This window comes from Haematobia irritans, chromosome 1 (genome assembly GCF_050003625.1).
Source record: "Haematobia irritans isolate KBUSLIRL chromosome 1, ASM5000362v1, whole genome shotgun sequence".
Lineage (NCBI taxonomy): Eukaryota > Metazoa > Arthropoda > Insecta > Diptera > Muscidae > Haematobia > Haematobia irritans.
Window position 1 is genome coordinate 105,483,939 of NC_134397.1, and position 20,763 is coordinate 105,504,701.

The 20,763-nt window shown below is 36.9% G+C and overlaps 1 protein-coding gene across 3 annotated transcripts in view; it reads left to right on the forward strand.

Moving 5' to 3' along the window:
• LOC142221562 (poly [ADP-ribose] polymerase-like) overlaps positions 1-20,763 on the forward strand; it is a 130,144-nt gene that overhangs the window by 37,994 nt on the left and 71,387 nt on the right. For all 3 annotated transcript variants that reach the window (XM_075291308.1, XM_075291311.1, XM_075291309.1), the window contains exons 2-3: positions 18,818-18,959; positions 19,017-19,362. In XM_075291308.1, the coding sequence (XP_075147423.1) occupies positions 18,818-18,959; positions 19,017-19,362 (488 nt within the window). The remainder of the gene's footprint in view (positions 1-18,817; positions 18,960-19,016; positions 19,363-20,763) is intronic.

The following is a 20,763-nucleotide window of genomic DNA, read 5'->3' on the forward strand; positions in this document are numbered from 1 at the left end:
GTTGTACCTACTTTTGTAATGACGCACACTGAATGGAAGTGGCATTCGTCAGGGAAGTCCAAAAGGCTTAAGTGTATTTCACAATATCTTCATCCTCAAACAGCCATTTAATACTTTTATTCGAAGTTTCCATTTATTCCGTCACTGATAATGATGGATTCTAGTGGAAAAAAGAAAAGTTTAATTATTAAATTGCGTTTGAATTATGCATTTATATGTTACTTACCGCTATCCTTGACAAAAAATTGCAAAAAGTTCTCTGAAATTACAAACTAAATTGATACAAATATAAAAAGCCAAATCCAAATTGACAGTTATAGAAGTCAATACATATTTTTTGTTTGTTTATTTGAATTGTTTCCATGACTTTACTTCACTTAAATATGCATCAGCTTAGAGTGAGCAAAAAGGTAACTTATTGCTGATCGAGAAAAAGAGAGTTTGCGAAAAATTCAACTGACTCAAGACTGCATAAATATTGAGTTAGCTAAAATTCGACTCAAATTAGTTAGTAAGAAGTTAGTTTGATTTTGAGTGAGTTCGAGAAATTCCTACAGGGATGCTAAACCTTAGACATTGATGTCAAATATTTCCATTTGCTTTTGATTCTTCTAGGTTAAAAAAATAATAAGATAGATATTATTAATTTTAAATACAATTTTCAAATTATAATAATTAATTCATATTCAAGTAATTAGATTAATATTAAATAAGAAAATAAAAAAGTAGAAAAAATATAGTAAGGACAACAATTCGAGTTTTTATAATTGAATTGAAAATGTTGAATTATCATCTATGTCCTCTCGAACTACGAAATGAGGCCACCAAATTCCTGGGAATTCCTTCTCTTTAATGAAGGTTAGCACACACCATCACGATCCTTTGGGTTTCAGGCATAGCGTAGGACTTCAAGCAAAATGTTATTTGTATTCAGGCTTCTTATCGCTCACTGTATCAATTTTTTGTCGCAGGTCCTGAATATTAATGTTCGTTCTGGGTTTAATACAAGCAAGCTTGTAATTTCTCGGAATTATTTAGCAAATGGGCTGCTTACACTTTGACCACGAATTGAACAAAATGAGTTTTCAAGAAGAAACGATTACAAGGCTTCCAAACCCAATTTCCCTAAAGTTCTGGATCTTTTTTTCTTATTTTATGATAGTACAAAAGAAAATTTATGTCAAATTATTTAGTATCAAAACCAGTGTTTGAATTCGCCGAGCAAAAGAATTCGTAGGCCAAAGGGGAATGTCAAAGTCCTTGAAATTGTCTATTGGGGATATTTTTTCGTGTATGGGGATTTGGTGGAGAATTTCCATAAATTTGGGGATTTTTCAATTCGATTTTTTTTAATTTCATAAATTCATCTTTATTAGTAAGCGCTTAGGTGACTTATTAAAAGGAAATATAATAGCTTGCGGTTTGGAGTCATTAATCTTAATTTTCCATTTTTAAATTATTTAGTACAGCTTACTAGATCTTTTTCCATCTTTTTTAGTACAGCAGATGTAAGTTTACTGGACGAGATCAGTGCTGTATCATCTGCATAATATGCTGCACTTACATGGGTAGGAGGTTTAAAATCTGAGGTATACAACGAGTATGACAAGGGGAAAGAACAGATCCCTGACGAAATCCTGCTGTTATAGTTTTTGTACTAAAATGGGATCCATTAACATGCACAATATATTTTCTTTCTTCCAAAAAGCTAGCCACAAGTTTGCATAAATATTTTGGAATTTTTGAGATCAGAATTAAACCATTATGCTAAACAGTAGCAAAGGCTTTTTCAACATCTAGCAGAATTAGCACTGTAGAGTGCCTTTTCCGTTTATTTTTGATTATTGATTAATTATTCTATTAACTTGTTGCGTACAACTATGTTGTTTCTTAAAACCGAATTGTTCCTTTGCAATTATGTTGTTATCTTCGATATAATCATTTAATCTCGATTGAATAAGCCTCTCGAAAAGCTTTCCAACATTGCTAAGTAAGCTTATAGGTCTGTAGGTACTAGGATCCCCTTTGGGCTTATTTGGTTTTGTGAATGGCAATAATTTTGGCGATTTTAAAATGTCTAGGAAAGTAGTTGAGTTGGATGCATCCGTTAAATAATTTTACCAGCAGCTCAATTGCTTTGGGTGGAAGCCTTTTTATTAATAAGTTGGATATATCATCAAGAGCTGGCGATTTTGACGTTTTTAAAAGTTTTATTGTCGAAGATAATTCATTAAATGAGATTACGACTGCTACGGAAGAGTTTATGGACTCTTTTTAAATCGATTTACCATGCTATTAACGACCCTGTCATTTGAGTGCTTGGAGTCAGATGTTAATTTATTTGCTTCGAGAAATGTGTCAGCCAACAGATCTGCTTTACCGATGTCTGAATGAATCTTAACATTGTCTCTTATAAGATGAGAGATTATTTTTACTATCGCGACCTCTTAAACGTCTACTTATTTTCCAAAACGTTTTATCTCCAGGCCTTAAGTTGGATAAAAGCTTACACCATTCCGCATTTCGTTCAGAATAAATCTTGTTATCTATCATTATACGTATTAGTTTAATGTTCTGTTTGTAGAAGTTTTTTTCGGGTGCACTACGTGCTCTTTTCATTTTCCGGTCTAAATGCATTCTAGTTTTAATTAGTTTCACAATCGGTTCCGAAAGAGTGTAGCTTCAGTTTGAACTAATTTTGGGAACGGATATGCTTCGGGCTTCTAAAATCAAATTTATAAGTTTTTCAATACTATTATTTATAATAGTTTTATTATTGTATAGAATGTTAGTAGATGTAATACGCTATATAGTTTTGGTAGTGGGTCCAATTCGCCGATTTGAAATCGAATTGTCCAATGTCGATTTTACTAGTTCTCGCACGATTAAGTGTACTAACAATGGTCGGTCATCCGATGGCCCGCTATAGCCAAGTACTTCAACTGTTATGTCCAATGTGGAGTTGCTTAGGATAATATCCAGGACCGAAGGTGATCTATTTGATTGATACGGATAATATGTAGGTTCAGATGTATGTATATGCTATAAAGAAATTATTATTTTGTTGCAGATCGTAAAGAACATTCCCAACCGTATTTGGACTTTTACAGTTCCACGAAGGATGCTTTGCATTTAATTCACCAAGAACAAAGAATTCTTTATTATGAAATGTGAGTAGTGAAATGTCATGTTTAAAGTTTTCTGTATAAAGTGGGTATTAAGTTCGGGTTTAGCCGCTAAAATCGTAATTTTTTCACTAAAGTGAAAACTAAATCAGTAAAAAAGGCATAAAATTATACATATTTGTTGCAAATTTTATTATAACTTGATTGGGAATAGCCCAAAGCAAATTTTCACAAAGTTTGTATTCCTTAAAATGGATTATTAAAGAAAAGTAATCGTGAAAAAATGACGATTTTAGCGGCTAAACTCGAACTTAATACCCACCTTAACTCGGCGAGTATGCGGTGCTTATTATAATAGCCTTGTTATTTATTATGATTTCGATAGATAAAGTTTCAATGCTTTTCGTAGAAATAGGATCCAATAGTTTGTGTTTAACTCCTTTTCTTACAGCGAGAGCAACTTCCCCTCACCATGATCCATCTCTATCATTTCTGTTTTATTTTTAAGAATAACTTGTGACAATCGTTTAAATGGGGTTCATTTAGAGAAGCTATATCTACTCTTTTTAGACTCTATCAAATGTTCAAATTGTTTGAAATGAGAATGATTTGAAATGCCATGTGCATTCCAGTGAAATAAATAGAGCATCTTTAAATTATCGTAATCCATATTTAACCATAGACATTACAAAATGAATCTGTTGAATTTTATTGGTTTGCACAGTGCACCAATAAAATTCAACATCATTTAATGACATAAATATTTCAAAGAGCTCATCGGTACTAAAGAAATCGTTATTTTCTCTGAGGCAAGCAGCAAATGTTCTCCCATTCTCCTTGCATTGATTGTTGTTTGAATTGTTGTTGTAAATATGTGATTTTACGTATTGGGCAGTTCACGTCATTTGCGGAGTGGTCAAAGTGCTCTCTACCATTTTGCTTGCGATTGAAGCACGTGAAAACAGCTGGTTGGCGATCAGATTTATTCAGTGGACATGAGTTAGTGTGGTGAGTACTTGCACAGATCATGCATGCAGGTTGACGGTGACAGTTCTCTCCACCATGTCCATACATGAGACAGTTAAAACATTGTGTTGGTTTTTTTTTCATGAAATTATGACACTACATATGCTTTTAACATTCTTAAGTGACTGTGGATTAACCGACTTTCTTAAGAATCGAACTTTATACACAGCATTCTCACGAGAACTGTATTGAGTATCAATTTCTTTCTCCTTTTTTATGTTTTCTTCATGAAATTATGACGCTACATATGCTTTTGACATTCTTAAGTGTCTGTGGATTCAACGACTTTCGTAAGAATTGAACTTTATACACAGCATTCTCGCGAGAACTGTATTGAGTATCAATTTCTTTCACAGAAGTTGGTATCAAATTATATTCTTTCAAATCGTGTATTATGTCACTGGGGGGGAGTTTCGGTAAACCATAGATAATCGTGGTATACAATCGGCTTTCTTTGGAGCTAAATGTGTGGAATTGAATATTCTTCTCCAATAATAGTTTTTTACATTGTTTTTATTTATCTACGTTTGTGGAAAATATTTTTGTGCCGGTTGACGTACTTTTGTACATATATTCCTCACCAAATATTTGGCGTAATTCAGTGAGTGTAGTTTTGGCGTCTACGACTACTGGCGGGGGTTTTGTGACTATTGGTTCATCAACGATATTGGATTCATCTTCCTGATCCATTCCGCTATTGTTGGCTAAAGCGCTGAATCGATTTTGCGATGTAGATGGTAAATTCGCAAAAAGACCATTGATATGTGTAGTGTCGTCATTACTCCATATTATCATATCCAAATTTACACATAAATATGGTAACATTGTACTTTATTATCCATTGTTTTTAATTATGACATTTCATATTCACGGCTTGTATGTATGTAAGTTCATCTTAATATTTGAATAAAGTTCAGTTATCTTTTGTCTACTGTAAAGACAACAATTAAATGGCGACGAGGATCAAAACGTCAATGTGCAAAGATAAATAAATTAACGCAATACAAATCAAAAATTTAGTTTTTATCAAATCAACATCGATCAATCAAATAATAAAAAGAACTTTAAATATGGAAGAACAAATGCAGAAATTATTAGAAGTAATTACGGCGATGACAACAGCTATGAGTGGAAGAAGCCAAAGTGCACTTCCAACAACAAATAACATATCAGTGTGATTTCGAGCTTCGAATCGCCAAGGTGGAATCATTCAAAAATTATAAAGAATGTCTTGAAATACATTTCCAACTGAAGAAAGTTTTTACAGATAAAGAAATGTGTGCAAAACTTATTATTATGGTTTTACAGATAAAGAAATCTGTGCAAAACTTATTATGTTCATCGAATTATGCTCTATTAACATCTTTAGCAGCGCCAGATTGTGCATTTGTGTGTGTTTGCCAAAAATCCGTGTCTGATATTTTTCTTAGAGTTCAATTTATAAGCAGCGAAAGCAGGCAACACCGCAATAGGGTTAGGTTAGGTTAAAGTCCGATTAAGATTCAGGCTCACTTAGAAGACTATTCAGTCCATTGTGATACCACATTAACTAAAAGTACCTATTACATATGGGTACTTCTAGTTTTAACCGCTGAACCTTCTCGATTATTTTCTTCTGTTGAACCAACCAGATTGTTCCAAAAACATTAGCAGAATGCTTAAGTTAACGTTTTCCAGGTCCGCCAGTAATCTGAAGCTATATGCCCCTAAAATTTGCTTACGCCTTAAACAAAATGCAGGACACTCACACAAGAGGTGTTTTATTGATTCCTTTTCCTCCGCATCATGACAGCTCATACAATAGTCATTATACATCGCACCAATAGTTTTGCAAAATCGTCTATCAGGCAGCGACCCGTTATAGCAGATATCAGGAGTGATATCTGGCGTCTCGAGAACACTAGCATATCTAGTGTGCGGTTTAAGTTTAAATGGGGCCATATTTGCTTGGTGTCGTTACAACCCTTACAATTCTCCCATCGAACATTTGCCATCATGACAGCCTTCTCACGCAGTAAGAGCTTGCAGGTAGCCAGAGGCATACCAACAGATTCTAGTTCCCCTGGAATATGTAAGGTAGTTCCTAGCCTTGCTAGCTCATCTGCTTCGCAGTTCCCCGGTATGTTCCTATGGCCAGGCACCCATATTAGGTGAATATTGTGCTGCTCAGTCATCTCATTGAGAGATTTGCGGCAGTCGATGGCCGTTTTCGAGTTGAGGAATACAGACTCCAAGGATTTTATTGCAGGTTGACTGTCTGAGTATATATTAATGCCAACATTGCCTGGAGCATTACTTCTCAGCCAATTCACCACTTCTATTATTGCTAATATTTCAGCCTGAAAAACACTACAGTGATCAGGTAATCTTTTCGCTATTCGAAGTTCCAGATCTTTAGAATATACTCTGAAACCCACTTGTCCATCCAATTTGGAGCCATCAATGTAGAAATCTATATATCTTTTATTCCCCGGGGTCCGTGTACACCACGCCTCACTATTGGGAATTAGAGTCTCAAACTTTTTGTCGAAAAGTGGTCTCGCCAAAGTGTAATCCACTACGTTAGGCACATCTGGCATTATTTTGAGGACCGAACTGTGACCGTAACTTTTTTCCGACCACAGCGATAGCTCGCGCAACCGCACAGTCGTTGTTGCAGCTGACTGTTTGGCCAAAATGTCTAAAGGCAATAGATGCAGTATGACATTAAGGGAATTTGTTCCTGTCTTGCTGAATGCACCTGAGATACACAAGCACGCCATACGCTGAACTTTGTCTAAACTTGTCGGCTGGTGAAGTGCCGGCCACCAGACTACAACACCATATAGCATTATAGGTCTAACCACTGCAGTGTATAGCCAATGCACAATTTTTGGTTTTAGTCCCCACTTTTTCCCTATTGCCTTTTTGCACGAGTATATAGCTACCGTTGCTTTGCTCGTCCTTTCTTCAATATTAAGCTTAAAGTTCAGCTTCCTGTCCAAAATATCGCCAAGGTATTTTGCACACTCACTAAAGGGAATTTCAATACCCCCTAAGGAAATGGGCCTAACCGTGGGAGTTTTGCGATCCTTGCAGTACATGACTAGTTCTGTCTTTGCAGGATTTACCCCCAGACCATTATCTTTCGCCCATTTCTCAGTCATCCGGAGGGCCCTCTGAATAATCATGCCTGTTCTGGGTCACACCGCATTGTGCACCACACTATACACTTTCTACACACCACACACATAGTTAGTTGTTCCGAGTCACACGTGTGAACACTTTTTTCGGATTTTTAATCGAAAAATGTGAAAGCTGATTTTTTCTGCAAGCCATATTATTTGCAGACAGAAATTATAAACAAAACATATTTTGCCGGTATAAACATAAAAAATTAAAAGTAAGTGCGTAATTCAAAGCCATAAAATGCCTGCCGGATTTTTTTAGCAGTGAATAATGTAAGGACAAGAGCAATTTATCAAGAACAGATAAGAAGGCGATTTCTACCTTTGTTTTGATTTGTTTTTTTCTATCCCTCCTCAATGTTACTCATGAACAAACGATCGCCGTGTCGTTCTCGTTTTTGTTTTTGACGGCGTAGAAGTTTTTATTTTGGATTTGGTCAAACAGTTTTTAACATCCATACATTAAAGGAAATTTGAATAATCATGCCTGTTCTGGGTCACACCGCATTGTGCACCACACTATACACTTTCTACACACCACACACATAGTTAGTTGTTCCGAGTCACACGTGTGAACACTTTTTTCGGATTTTTAATCGAAAAATGTGAAAGCTGATTTTTTCTGCAAGCCATATTATTTGCAGACAGAAATTATAAACAAAACATATTTTGCCGGTATAAACATAAAAAATTAAAAGTAAGTGCGTAATTCAAAGCCATAAAATGCCTGCCGGATTTTTTTAGCAGTGAATAATGTAAGGACAAGAGCAATTTATCAAGAACAGATAAGAAGGCGATTTCTACCTTTGTTTTGATTTGTTTTTTTCTATCCCTCCTCAATGTTACTCATGAACAAACGATCGCCGTGTCGTTCTCGTTTTTGTTTTTGACGGCGTAGAAGTTTTTATTTTGGATTTGGTCAAACAGTTTTTAACATCCATACATTAAAGGAAATTTAATAATAGTGGACATAATTAACTATTCTGTTAAGGTTTTTCTCATTTGTATTGCTTAAATATTTACAATAATATTGCAAACAAATTTTCTATCGTGGCGGCCTCCATGTGCAGAAAGATATTGGCGGCGTTAGTTTTTTTAATTTGCTCTGTGATTTGTGCACCAAGAACATTTCATGCAATAAATTTGGTAAAATTCACTTTTCTTAGCCCATTTTTCAACCGTCTCATCATCGTAATAAGTACCTACTACGAATTTCAAGTGTGGTGGGATATTAGGCCACCATGCAGAGAAATTCAAAGACATCCACTGGGTTGCTAACTTCAGGGCCCAGTGGACGGGTATCGACTGGAGTTATAAATTTGTGCAATGACCAAGAGTTAGGCCCAATTAATCGACCTGTAGACGGGTCGACAGGTGGCGACAATTTGACAAGTCGAACCTTTTCCAAGGTAACGGCATCAAAAGGAGGTAATCCCTCACGAAAGAGATTCAAGGAACGCAGAAATGCTTTGTTTATCCTAAAGAAATTAGGATCAGTCGACCCAAGCACGTTGTCGGCTAAACAAAGCGATTCCTTAAAATGGGCTCAAGGAATTCTTGAGGCTGGAAAAAGGGAACGATCACCGGATGAGCCGCCATCCTCCAAAAGGGATCAACGATCGTTTGCCTCAGTTGCTAAAGACAGCCTTGTGATGGCTATCATAAATAAAGGAGCATTGGACGGTATGGTTCCAAAGCAAAAATGGGGGGAAATTGAGAATGCTTTGTCTGGCGTCTACTCACAGGTGCTGGAAAAGTTTCCCGGCCCAGATCCTCGACACCAAGAGGCTGGTTGGTATCAAGGACGATTTAAGCTAGTCGCATTTGAGGACCAGAGGTCTATAGAATGTTTTAAAGCTGCTCTGATACTAATTGGTGAAGTTTGGGAAGGAGCTGCTCTAGAGTTAGTCGAGAAGAAAGACATACCGGCTAGACCAAGAGCACATGCGTGGATGCCTGCAAACCCTCCTGACCCTGAATCTATTTTAAATAGACTGAAACAATGCAATCCAGATCTTCCAACAGCTGATTGGAAGGTTGGCCGTTTGGATGAAGTGGATGGGCCAAGACGGCATGCAGTGTTTATATTGAACACTCAGTATTTGCCACATCTAGCAAAGTCTCAGAGCCGTGTATGTTATGGCTTTCATTATATCCAAATGAAGGTGTATAAAAACGATCAGCTAAAGGATTCAGAAATGGACAAGCCTCTGTCTGAATCAGAAGTAAGCGGATCCTCTTGCGAAGTCGAGGGAGATACCAAAGTTGAAGACATGGATAGATACCGTATGCGTGAGGAGGCTTCTACTGCCTCAGAACTCACCAAAGTTGAACCTATGGTTATTGCGAGAGTCACCGATATCTCTGAAGAGGACATTCTTGATGACTCGATTGAAGCGGCTGATGTGACGGTTGTTGAAAATCTCGATGGTCCTACGGATCCTCCAGATAAATCTTCATCATTGTTAGGCTGCATGTGCTGCCTTAAAAGTTCTCCTGATGAAAGGGGACATAGACATAGTTCTTATTCAAGAACCATATGTTTATAGAAACAAAATATGTGAATTAAGTACTCCGGGGTTCAAACTATTGCAGTATACTGGTAATGATGTAATTCGAGCCTGTATAATTGCTAAAAACGAGCTTAACTTGTTTCTGCTTCCTTCAATGTGCAATGCAGACACTGTCGTTGCCAATTTAGAAATAGCCAAATGCAAATATTGGGTATCTTCGGTCATGTCCCATGACAGGGAGATGCCTCCATGTGCCGTTAAGACCTTAGTTGAGGAGTCACTGAAAACAAAGACGAAACTCATTATGGGATACGATGCGAATGCGCATCATAGTATATGGGGAAGTAGTGATACTAATGCAAGGGGAGAGTCGCTAATAGAGTTTATTTTGCGTACTAATCTGGTAGTTTGCAACAAGGGAGATGCCCCAACCTTTGCCACTAAAAACAGGCAAGAGGTTTTGGACATCACCTTGGCCTCGCAAGAACTGAATGAAATGATATCTGAGTGGCATGTTTTAAGTGAACACAGCTTCTCAGATCATCGCTACATCAGTTTCAAATTTGATGTTCATACCACCAAGACCATATTTCCGCCAAATGTTAGGAAAGCTGACTGGAATAGGTATAGGGAATCGTTCAATATGATGATACCGGAAATACCAGAGACAAATATGAGCACTGTGCAAGTTATCGAACACGCAGTGGAGAGGATTACTAAGGCCTTCAACATTTCACTGAAAGCTGCATGCCCTAAAGGGAAGCCAAGTGGGAAAAATCGACCACCATGGTGGTCTACGGAGTTAGGTAATATGAGGAAATCGTGCAGGAAGCTCTTTAACAAAGCAAAGTCCACCAGAGCTCCTGTGGATTGGGACGCTTACAAGAAGAATCTGAGAGGATACAAGCGAGAACTGAGAAAGGCTCAGCATAACTCTTGGAATGATTACTGCAGCAGCATTGAGAATACGTCCGAGGCTTCCAGACTACGGAAGGTGCTAGCATCCACGAGCTCCGCTCCAGGTTTAATTAAAACATCGGAGGGCAATTGGACAACGTCCAGTGAGGAGACGCTGGAGGTACTATTGGACACACATTTTCCCGGAAATCAGACGGTTGAACCATGCACTGGCGGTGCCACAGTGGCTCAGCGGTCGTTTCCTATCGAGGAAATTGTATCAGAATCTAGAATAAAATGGGCGTTAAATAGCTTTGGATCATTCAAATCCCCCGGACCTGATGGAATTACTCCGGCGGAGTTAAAAGCGGTGGCTGACAGAATTATCCCCTGGTTGTCGGCGATATATATAGGATGTATCAACTTTATATTCCACGAAAGTGGAGAGAATCAAAAGTCGTTTTCATTCCTAAAGCGGGAAAAGCCTCTCACTCGAATGCGAAGGATTTCCGACCAATCAGCTTATCATCATTCCTACTTAAGACTCTGGAGAGGATGATAGATATTTATCTTAGAACTAGCGTCGATTCAAGTTTGCTCTCGAAACGACAACATGCATACTCGAAAGGCAGGTCTACTGAGACCGCATTACATGAACTAGTCAGCTTTATTGAAAGCTCACTATCTGTCAAAGAATACACAATCGTGGCATTTCTAGACATCGAAGGGGCGTTCAATAATGTCCATCCGAGCTCGATATTAAATGGACTGACAACTCTGAATGTTGATCCAGGTATACTTAGGCTGTTAGACGAACTTCTAAGGAAGAGACGCATTTCAGCCACACTAGGACAAGCAAACATACAAAGGTATGTGAACAGAGGCACTCCTCAAGGAGGAGTTCTATCACCTCTTCTTTGGAATATAAACGACCTTCTGGTTTCCGTAGAAAAAGAAAGGATACAAGTGGTGGCATACGCAAATGATGTGGCGCTAGCAGTCAGGGGAAAATTCCCATCAACAGTTAGAGATATTATACAGAGAGCCCTCCGGATGACTGAGAAATGGGCGAAAGATAATGGTCTTGGGGTAAATCCTGCAAAGACAGAACTAGTCATGTACTGCAAGGATCGCAAAACTCCCACGGTTAGGCCCATTTCCTTAGGGGGTATTGAAATTCCCTTTAGTGAGTGTGCAAAATACCTTGGCGATATTTTGGACAGGAAGCTGAACTTTAAGCTTAATATTGAAGAAAGGACGAGCAAAGCAACGGTAGCTATATACTCGTGCAAAAAGGCAATAGGGAAAAAGTGGGGACTAAAACCAAAAATTGTGCATTGGCTATACACTGCAGTGGTTAGACCTATAATGCTATATGGTGTTGTAGTCTGGTGGCCGGCACTTCACCAGCCGACAAGTTTAGACAAAGTTCAGCGTATGGCGTACGTGTGTATCTCAGGTGCATTCAGCAAGACAGGAACAAATTCCCTTAATGTCATACTGCATCTATTGCCTTTAGACATTTTGGCCAAACAGTCAGCAGCAACAACGGCTGTGCGGTTGCGCGAGCTATCGCTGTGGTCGGAAAAAAGTTACGGTCACAGTTCGGTCCTCAAAATAATGCCAGATGTGCCTAACGTAGTGGATTACACTTTGGCGAGTCCACTTTTCGACAAAAAGTTTGAGACTCTAATTCTCAACAGTGAGGCGTGGTGTACACGGACCCCGGGGAATAAAAGATATATAGATTTCTACATTGATGGCTCCAAATTGGATGGCCAAGTGGGTTTCGGAGTATATTCTAAAGATCTGGAACTTCGAATAGCGAAAAGATTACCTGATCACTGTAGTGTTTTTCAGGCTGAAATATTAGCAATAAGAGAAGTGGTGAATTGGCTGAGAAGTAATGCTCCAAGCAATATTGGCATTAATATATACTCAGACAGTCAACCTGCAATAAAACCCTTGGACTCTGTGTTCCTCAACTCGAAAACGGCCATCGACTGCCGCAAATCTCTCAATGAGATGGCTGAGCAGCACAATATGCACCTAATATGGGTGCCTGGCCACAGGAACATACCGGGGAACTGCGAAGCAGATGAGCTAGCAAGGCTAGGAACTACCTTACATATTCCAGGGGAACTAGAATCTGTTGGTGTGCCTCTGGCTACCTGCAAGCTCTTACTGCGTGAGAAGGCTGTCATGATGGCAAATGTTCGATGGGAGAATTGTAAGGGTTGTAACGACACCAAGCAAATATGGCCCCATTCAAACTTAAACCGCACACTAGATATGCTAGTGTTCTCGAGACGCCAGATATCACTCCTGATATCTGCTATAACGGGTCGCTGCCTGATAGGCGGTTTTGCAAGAACTATTGGTGCGAAGTATAATGACTATTGTATGAGCTGTCATGATGCGGAGGAAAAGGAATCAATAAAACACCTCTTGTGTGAGTGTCCTGCATTTTGTGTAAGGCGTAAGCAAATTTTAGGGGCATATAGCTTCAGATTACTAGCGGACCTGGAAAACGTTAACTTAAGCAGTCTGCTAATGTTTTTGGAACAATCTGGTTGGTTCAACAGAAGAAAATAATCGAGAAGGTTCAACGGTTAAAACTAGAAGTGCCCATATGTAATAGGTACTTTTAGTTAATGTGGTATCACAATGGACTGAATAGTCTAAGTGAGCCTGAATCTTAATCGGGCTGCCACTTTAACCTAACCTAACCTAACCTAGCCCATTGATTTTGTAAAAGTTATAATTTAATTACCTTATATTTTCAAAAAGACCTTTGATTTGTTTAGTAAAGTGGATAGTATTCACAAAAATCAAAGATAATTTTGCTTAAAACTTTATTGTGTTAACTTTTAAAAATTGCGGCAACATTATACTTTCGAACATACTGAAAATCAGCTGATTAAAACAACTCCAAAATTTATACACCAATCAGAGGAAATTTCGCTTCAAATTTTAGATGGATTTTTAAAATCGTGGTTCTGCCATATATAAGTTACTTTCCCAATAAAATTTGCAAATATTTATAAAAAAACATATTAAAGTTTCAGAATCTGTTATTTATTTGTTATAAAAACTTCTAACTTTGCATACGATGGCTGTACACTAAGCCTACACAAAAGAAATGTTCGTGTACATTTTTCAGGTCTATGACGGTGTATAGTGTTTGCCAGAACACCTTTTAAGTTTGACACCACACGAAACTTGTACATGTGTGTACCAGAACAGACACGAATATCTTTGATTGTGGATGGGAATTTTCCCCTGACTGCTAGCGCCACATCATCTGCGTATGCCACCACTTTTATCCTTTCTTTTTCTAGGGAAACCAGAAGGTTCTTTATAGCAACATTCCAAACAAGAGGTGATAGAACTCCTCCTTGAGGAGTGCCTCTGTTCACATACGTTTGTATGTTTGCTTGTCCTAGTGTGGCTGAAATGCGTCTCTTCCTTAGAAGTTCGTCTAACAGCCTAAGTATACCTGGATCAACATTCAGAGTTCGAGCTCGGATGGAGGTTATTGAACGCCCCTTCGATGTATAGAAACGCCACGATTGTGTATTCTTTGACAGATAGTGAGCTTTCAATAAAGCTGACTAGTTCATGTAATGCGGTCTCAGTAGACCTGCCCTTCGAGTATGCATGCTGTCGTTTCGAGAGCAAACTTGAATCGACGCTAGTTCTAACCACCACTGTGGTATCACAATGGACTGAATAGTCTAAGTGAGCCTGATACATCGGGCTGCCACATAACCTAACCTAACCTAACCTAGTTCTAAGATAAATATCTATCATCCTCTCCAGAGTCTTAAGTAGGAATGATGATAAGGTGATTGGTCGGAAATCCTTCGCATTCGAGTGAGAGGCTTTTCCCGCCTTAGGTATGAAAACGACTTTTGATTCCCTCCACTTTCCTGGAATATATGCTAAGTTGATACATACTATATATCGCCGACAACCAGGGAATAATCCAGATCATGGTTTAACCGTCTGATTTCCGGGAAAATGTGTGTCCAATGGCGTCTCCTCACTGGACGTTGTCCAATTGCCCGCCGATGTTTTAATGAAACCTGGAGCGGAGTTCGTGGATGCTAGAACCTTCCGTAGTCTGGAAGCCTCGGACGTATTCTCAATGCAGTAATCATTCCAAGAGTTATGCTGAGCCTTTCTCAGTTCTCGCTTGTATCCTCTCAGATTCTTCTTGTAAGCGTCCCAATCCACAGGAGCTCTGGTGGACTTAGGGAATAATGCAGCAGGCTCTTCGACAAATGTGAATCAAATACGAAAGGCAACTCAAAAAACGACAACGTTGATCATATCCGAGGCAGATCAAGCAGAAACAGTGCTTATAAAAGCAGAGCAGCAAAGTCTAAAGTTAATTACAGCGAACTAGGATTATATGGTTTATGTCTTCGATGCGGGAAGTCCAACCATATTGCGAATAAGTGTAGAACAAAAAAGAATAAGGTAAAATGCTTCGCCTGTGGGAAGTTTGGCAATGTAAAATGAGTGTGCATAAAAGAAAGAATGAATAAAAACAAAACACTCTGGAAGTGTGCGAAACAACCAGTATAGCTTTTCGAACGTACACCGGAGACATTTTTAAGCCATTGGGTGTTGTGGATGTACAAGTGCATTTCGATAAGAAACTATCAAGTGAGCAAATGTATGTAGTAGCTTCTAATCATGCTGCACTTCTAGGTCGCGTATGGATAAGACATTTAGGAATAATTCTAAATGAGATTGATAATGTCACAACAAGTTTGGATCAAGGTAAGCTGCATTCAATTGAAAAAATAATGCACAAATAATATGCAATTTTCGAATCAAAAATTGGTTGTGTACCTGGATTCGTTTTTAATCTTAAATTGCAAGATGGTGCCAAGCCAATATTTGTAAGAGAAAGGCAAGTTCCTTTCTCACTGCGCGCTAAGGTAGAAAAGGAGCTTGACAATTTAGAAATAGATGGAATAATAACTAAAGTTAATACCAGTGACTGGGGGTCGCCTTTAGTGGTAGTGCAAAAACCAGATGGCAATGTCAGACTTTGCGTAGATTACAACAACTACAGTCTGCTCACTACCCAATTCGACGTATAGACGAAATTTTTAACAGCTTAAAAAAAAGTATTTCTGCAAAATTGATTTGTACGAGGCATACCTTCACATTCAAGTTGACGAACGCAGCAAGGAAATACAAACTATATCTACCCATCGTGGCACCTACAAAATGAATAGGCTTTTATTTGGGATTAAAACGGCACCGAGTGAATTCAATAGAATCCTCGACCAGATTCTACAAGGGCTAGAAGGTACCATATCGTATTTTGACGATATCGTCGTATGTGGTTTTTCTATAATGGAATGTTTACAAAGACTTGGAAAAATGTTTTGAAAGGCTACATAAATTCGATCTTCATGTAAACCAGAGCAAATGTGAATATTTTAAAACAGAAATAACATATTTAGGCTATGTTATAAACCATAATAAAAACTCGAAGTGCAAGAACAAAACAAAAGCCATTTCAGAACTACCACATCCCAAGGATGCTGATGGTGTAAAACGTTTTTTAGGAATGATAACATATTCAAAATTCATCCCGAATATATCAACTCTAACTCATCCATTACGTGAACTTTTACAAAAGCACAAAACATTCGTATGGTCGAAAAAATGCGAAGATGCGTTTAAAACGTGAAATAGTTTCTGATAGAGTGCTTCGACCTTATGATGAAACATTGCCGATAACAGTCGCGTGTGATGCAGCCCTACAGGCATTGCTGCAGTTTTGTCGAATGTAGTAGACGGTAAAGAACGGCCAGTGGCTTTCATTTCACGTGCGTTGACAAGAGCCGAACAAAACTAGAGCCAATTGGACAGGGAGGCTTTAGCCATCATATTTGCAGTAGACAAATATGGCATTGATATGGATATTGAACGAATGGTAAGAGCTTGTGCAGATTTTGCGAAAGTAAGGAAAAGGTCCTAGTGGATGCCAAATCAAAATGGCCAGAAATACGGATTTTAAAGGATGCACCAACAGCACAATCAACAATATCTATTGCAAAATATTTTTTACACTCACAGATTTCTATAGAAAACTTCGTCAAAATTTTATTTCTATATAGACATTTTTGCCAAAATTTTATTTCCATAGGAACTTTTGTCAAAATTTTATTTCCATAGGATTTTAAATTCTATTTCTATACACACATTTGTCAACATTTTATTTCTATAGAAAATTTTGTCAAAATTTTATGTCTATAGAAAATGTTGTCAACATTTTATTTCTATAGAAAATTTTGTCAAAATGTTATTTCTATAGAAAAATTTATCAAAGCTTTATTTCTATATAAAAATACCAAAAAACATCAACAATTCAAACAATAAAAAATCTACCTTTTCTGGTAGAATTCTACCAACTTTGGCAACGTGTATACCACCCAATTTTAATACATGAATATTTAGAAGTAAATTTTCGTTCATAACTACAAGGTTGCCGGACTCCCATTCATTTGAAGACGAACACCTGTCTCTTGGTATTGTGATTCGAAATCTTTATGTTATTGCACCTTGCAGGATTTGACAAAATTTTAATTTTTAAATTATTACTGATTTCCTCTTTCTTTATTTTTTTTTCAAAAAAACTTGTCAAAAATGTATTGGGGATTTTTGTCAGGAATTTAAATTTAAATTGCCCAATAAACACAGGATGAGTGTTATTCAAATGCAACAACTTTTCAGTTTGAGGGTAAATATAATTTTCAACATAAATTCAACTTGACTTGAAATAGCTCATCTTCAATACATCTTCAAATTGTTTGCGAATTACTTCCAATTTGCCAAAATGTTGACGAAATCTTTGAAAAGGTGTTGAAGATAATATGAGAAAACTTTGACAAAACACTACCCTAAAATGCAACGAAAAAACCATGTGGTTTTCAATACTTATTTGTGCAACGAAGTTCGTGGTCAATTTCAAGAAATAAAAAAAATGAAAAATTTTAGACAAATAACCAAATAGTTTATAAAAATAGGTAAGTGAAAATAAAAAATGAAATAAAACTTTAAGGAAGTCACTAAATGTATATCTCTTTGCAGAAAACTAAAATTATGGATTCTACGTTCTTGAAAACATTAAAAAGCTGACCGATGAAAAAATGGTGGCCAATTAACTGGAACTGCTTCAAATAGTTTATAATAATTAGTACGTCAATATGAAAAATTAAATCAACACTTTAGAGAAGTCACTAAATTTAAATCTCTTTGCAGAAAACTAAAATCTTTGGATGTTACATTCTTGCAAACATATCGACAAGAAAAAGTTTCCAGAAAGATTACAAGTGCAACCAATTAAAATTGTTAAAAGCAACAAATTGTTAAAATCAACAACTTCTGGATGAAAATGTGCATCACATCGTCAGTTTAATTCATATGCTATTATCAGTTTAAAATGGATATTTTGTGAATTCCTTCTGCTGGAAATCAATTCTAACACGCGGTCCAGTACGTTCCTAATTTCAAATTGGCCGCATGTTAATAAATTTTAATGCTGTTTTATGACACCAACAGGAAGGAAATCGAATTATCAATGCAAAAGTGTTTACTAATAATGTTTAAGATATTTAAAGTTTTGTTGTTTGTTTTTTTCTTATTTGTTGATATGTTTAATAAGATTATTATTTATCAATTGGTATTGTAGTGTATTATGTAGTGTAGTGTATTATTATATATTTTATTTTGATGAAAATGAATAAATTATACAAAATTCATAGAATTTTGGCTTTGACTTTCAATTTGAAGTGGGGATATCATTCATACAAATTTAGGTTGAAAAGTATTTGCAACGATGTTAAATTTGAATTTGACTCGCATCGAAAATTGTTTGACAAATTATTGAGTAGCGATGCATTTCAATTTGAGGATAACACTTGAGATATTATCGCTAATGCAGGACCGGCCCTGGCCATTATTTCAAAAGATATGTGTCTATCTCTTCTCCAATTCTTGAATCATGTTGTTTTTGCAATCGTATTTTTTACATTTTTTTTTACTTTTCAATCTATTTCAGTCTGCTTTCCACGATTCAAAACAGCCGAACTGGTTTCATGAATCGTGTTTCTTTAAGAAACAACGACCATTATCGGTAGGTGACATACAGAACTTGGAAAACATTCGTTATGACGACCAAGAACGTATTCAAAAAAAAGTTGGTGAGATAATAAAATGTAATTTCTTAATATTCAATGCTAAATATATTTCATTTACAGAAGAATGTATATCCGTTGTGGAAGCAGCTGGTTCTAGCAAAACTAGTAAAAAACGATCTAAAGCAGAGATATCAGCACTAAGCGATTTTAGCATTGAATATGCCAAATCTGGAAGAGCGGGCTGTCGTGGATGTGACCTAAAAATTCTCAAGGACCAAATTCGTGTTCGTAAAACGGTTTATGATACAGAAATTGGTATGAAGTATGGTGGTCAAGCTTTATGGCATCATGTTGAATGCTTTGCGCAATTACGCACTGAATTAGGATGGCTTGATACTGGAAATAATTTGCCCGGCTTCAAAACTCTTAAAGAATGCGACATGGAACTCGTAGCTAACCTTTTGCCGTAAGTGTATTTTTAAAATATGAGAACATAGCTCAGTAGGAAAATATTATAAACACTTATTTGCCAACGTTTCCTTTCTTCGCCAAATATATTTTATGACGAATTCAGGGATATTTTTTTTATCTGGTGTCAAAGTCGTTTATTTATTCATAGACATTTATTAAAATGTGTCTATTATTTCTTTTGGAATATCCGACTAATTGTGCTGAACATATCTCAAGAGCTTCTCATCGCTATTTTTGGTGTCCTTTAGTGTAATCCAAAGCACTTTTTAACCAGAGGCCATAAATTCTCAATGGGATTGAGATCAGGGCTTTGTGATAGTCATTCGAACATTTGAAAACATTCACCCTTATTCCTGAAGTCGCCCTCGCTCTCGCCGTCGCTTTTTGTCGTCTGTCGCTTTTAAGTCGTCTCGTCATTCATTTGGTATTCCTGAGAAGTGGCGACGGCGACGACGACGATTACTTTTTGTACCAATTACAATACTCGGTAATAAAAGGCCGATATCACTATAAAACAAACAGCTGATGTGCAAAAAAAGAATTTTAATTTTTTCGGTTTAAAATATTTTTATTTCTGACGTAATTCTAAGTCGGAAAATTAAGAAAAAATATTTAATTTGACGCGGAAAAAATGTGGATATATATTCAAGGACAGTTAAAGCTTCCAAAACTACAAAAATGGCTACGACGCTGAGATCAATGGCACAAGGATCATCGTGAAAGAAAACAATCAGCTGGTGTGCAAAACTGAATTTTAATTATTTGCGTTTAAAATGCTGTTAGTTTGTAATCCAATGTTGACTTGGAAAATCAAAATAAATGATATATTTGACTCGGGAAATGATTTAGATATCTACATTAGGACAATAACAACATCCGGCATATACAATTGGAATGACGTTGACATTATGTGTCCAAGGATCATTAAAAGTTCGACACAATTGTTACCTAAGTTTGGTGCTAAATAAAATACATTGGCCTTGAAGGATTTCTATTAAAAATAAATGGAATTGAAAATCAACACGTTTACTTTAATTGTACAGTGTTCTTTGTGATTTCAATGTGATGACCATAACTGCTATATTTACTGATTTTTTCCCCATTTTTTTGTAATTATTGAAGATTAGTCACTTTACCTCTTACCAATTTCCATTTTTTCATTTATTTTTCAATTGTTCGATGAATAAAGTCTAAAAAACTTCTTCAAAAATTAAACACTAAACTCGTCGCTGGTAAATTTAAAGGCGACAAAAAGCGACGATGTTGGCGACAAAAAGCGACACCAGGAATACCGATTTTCTTCGGTAGCAGAATATATCGACGAACGGAATACCAATTAGTGGCGACTGACGAAAAGTGACAAAAAGCGACGGCGAGGGCGACTTCAGGAATAAGG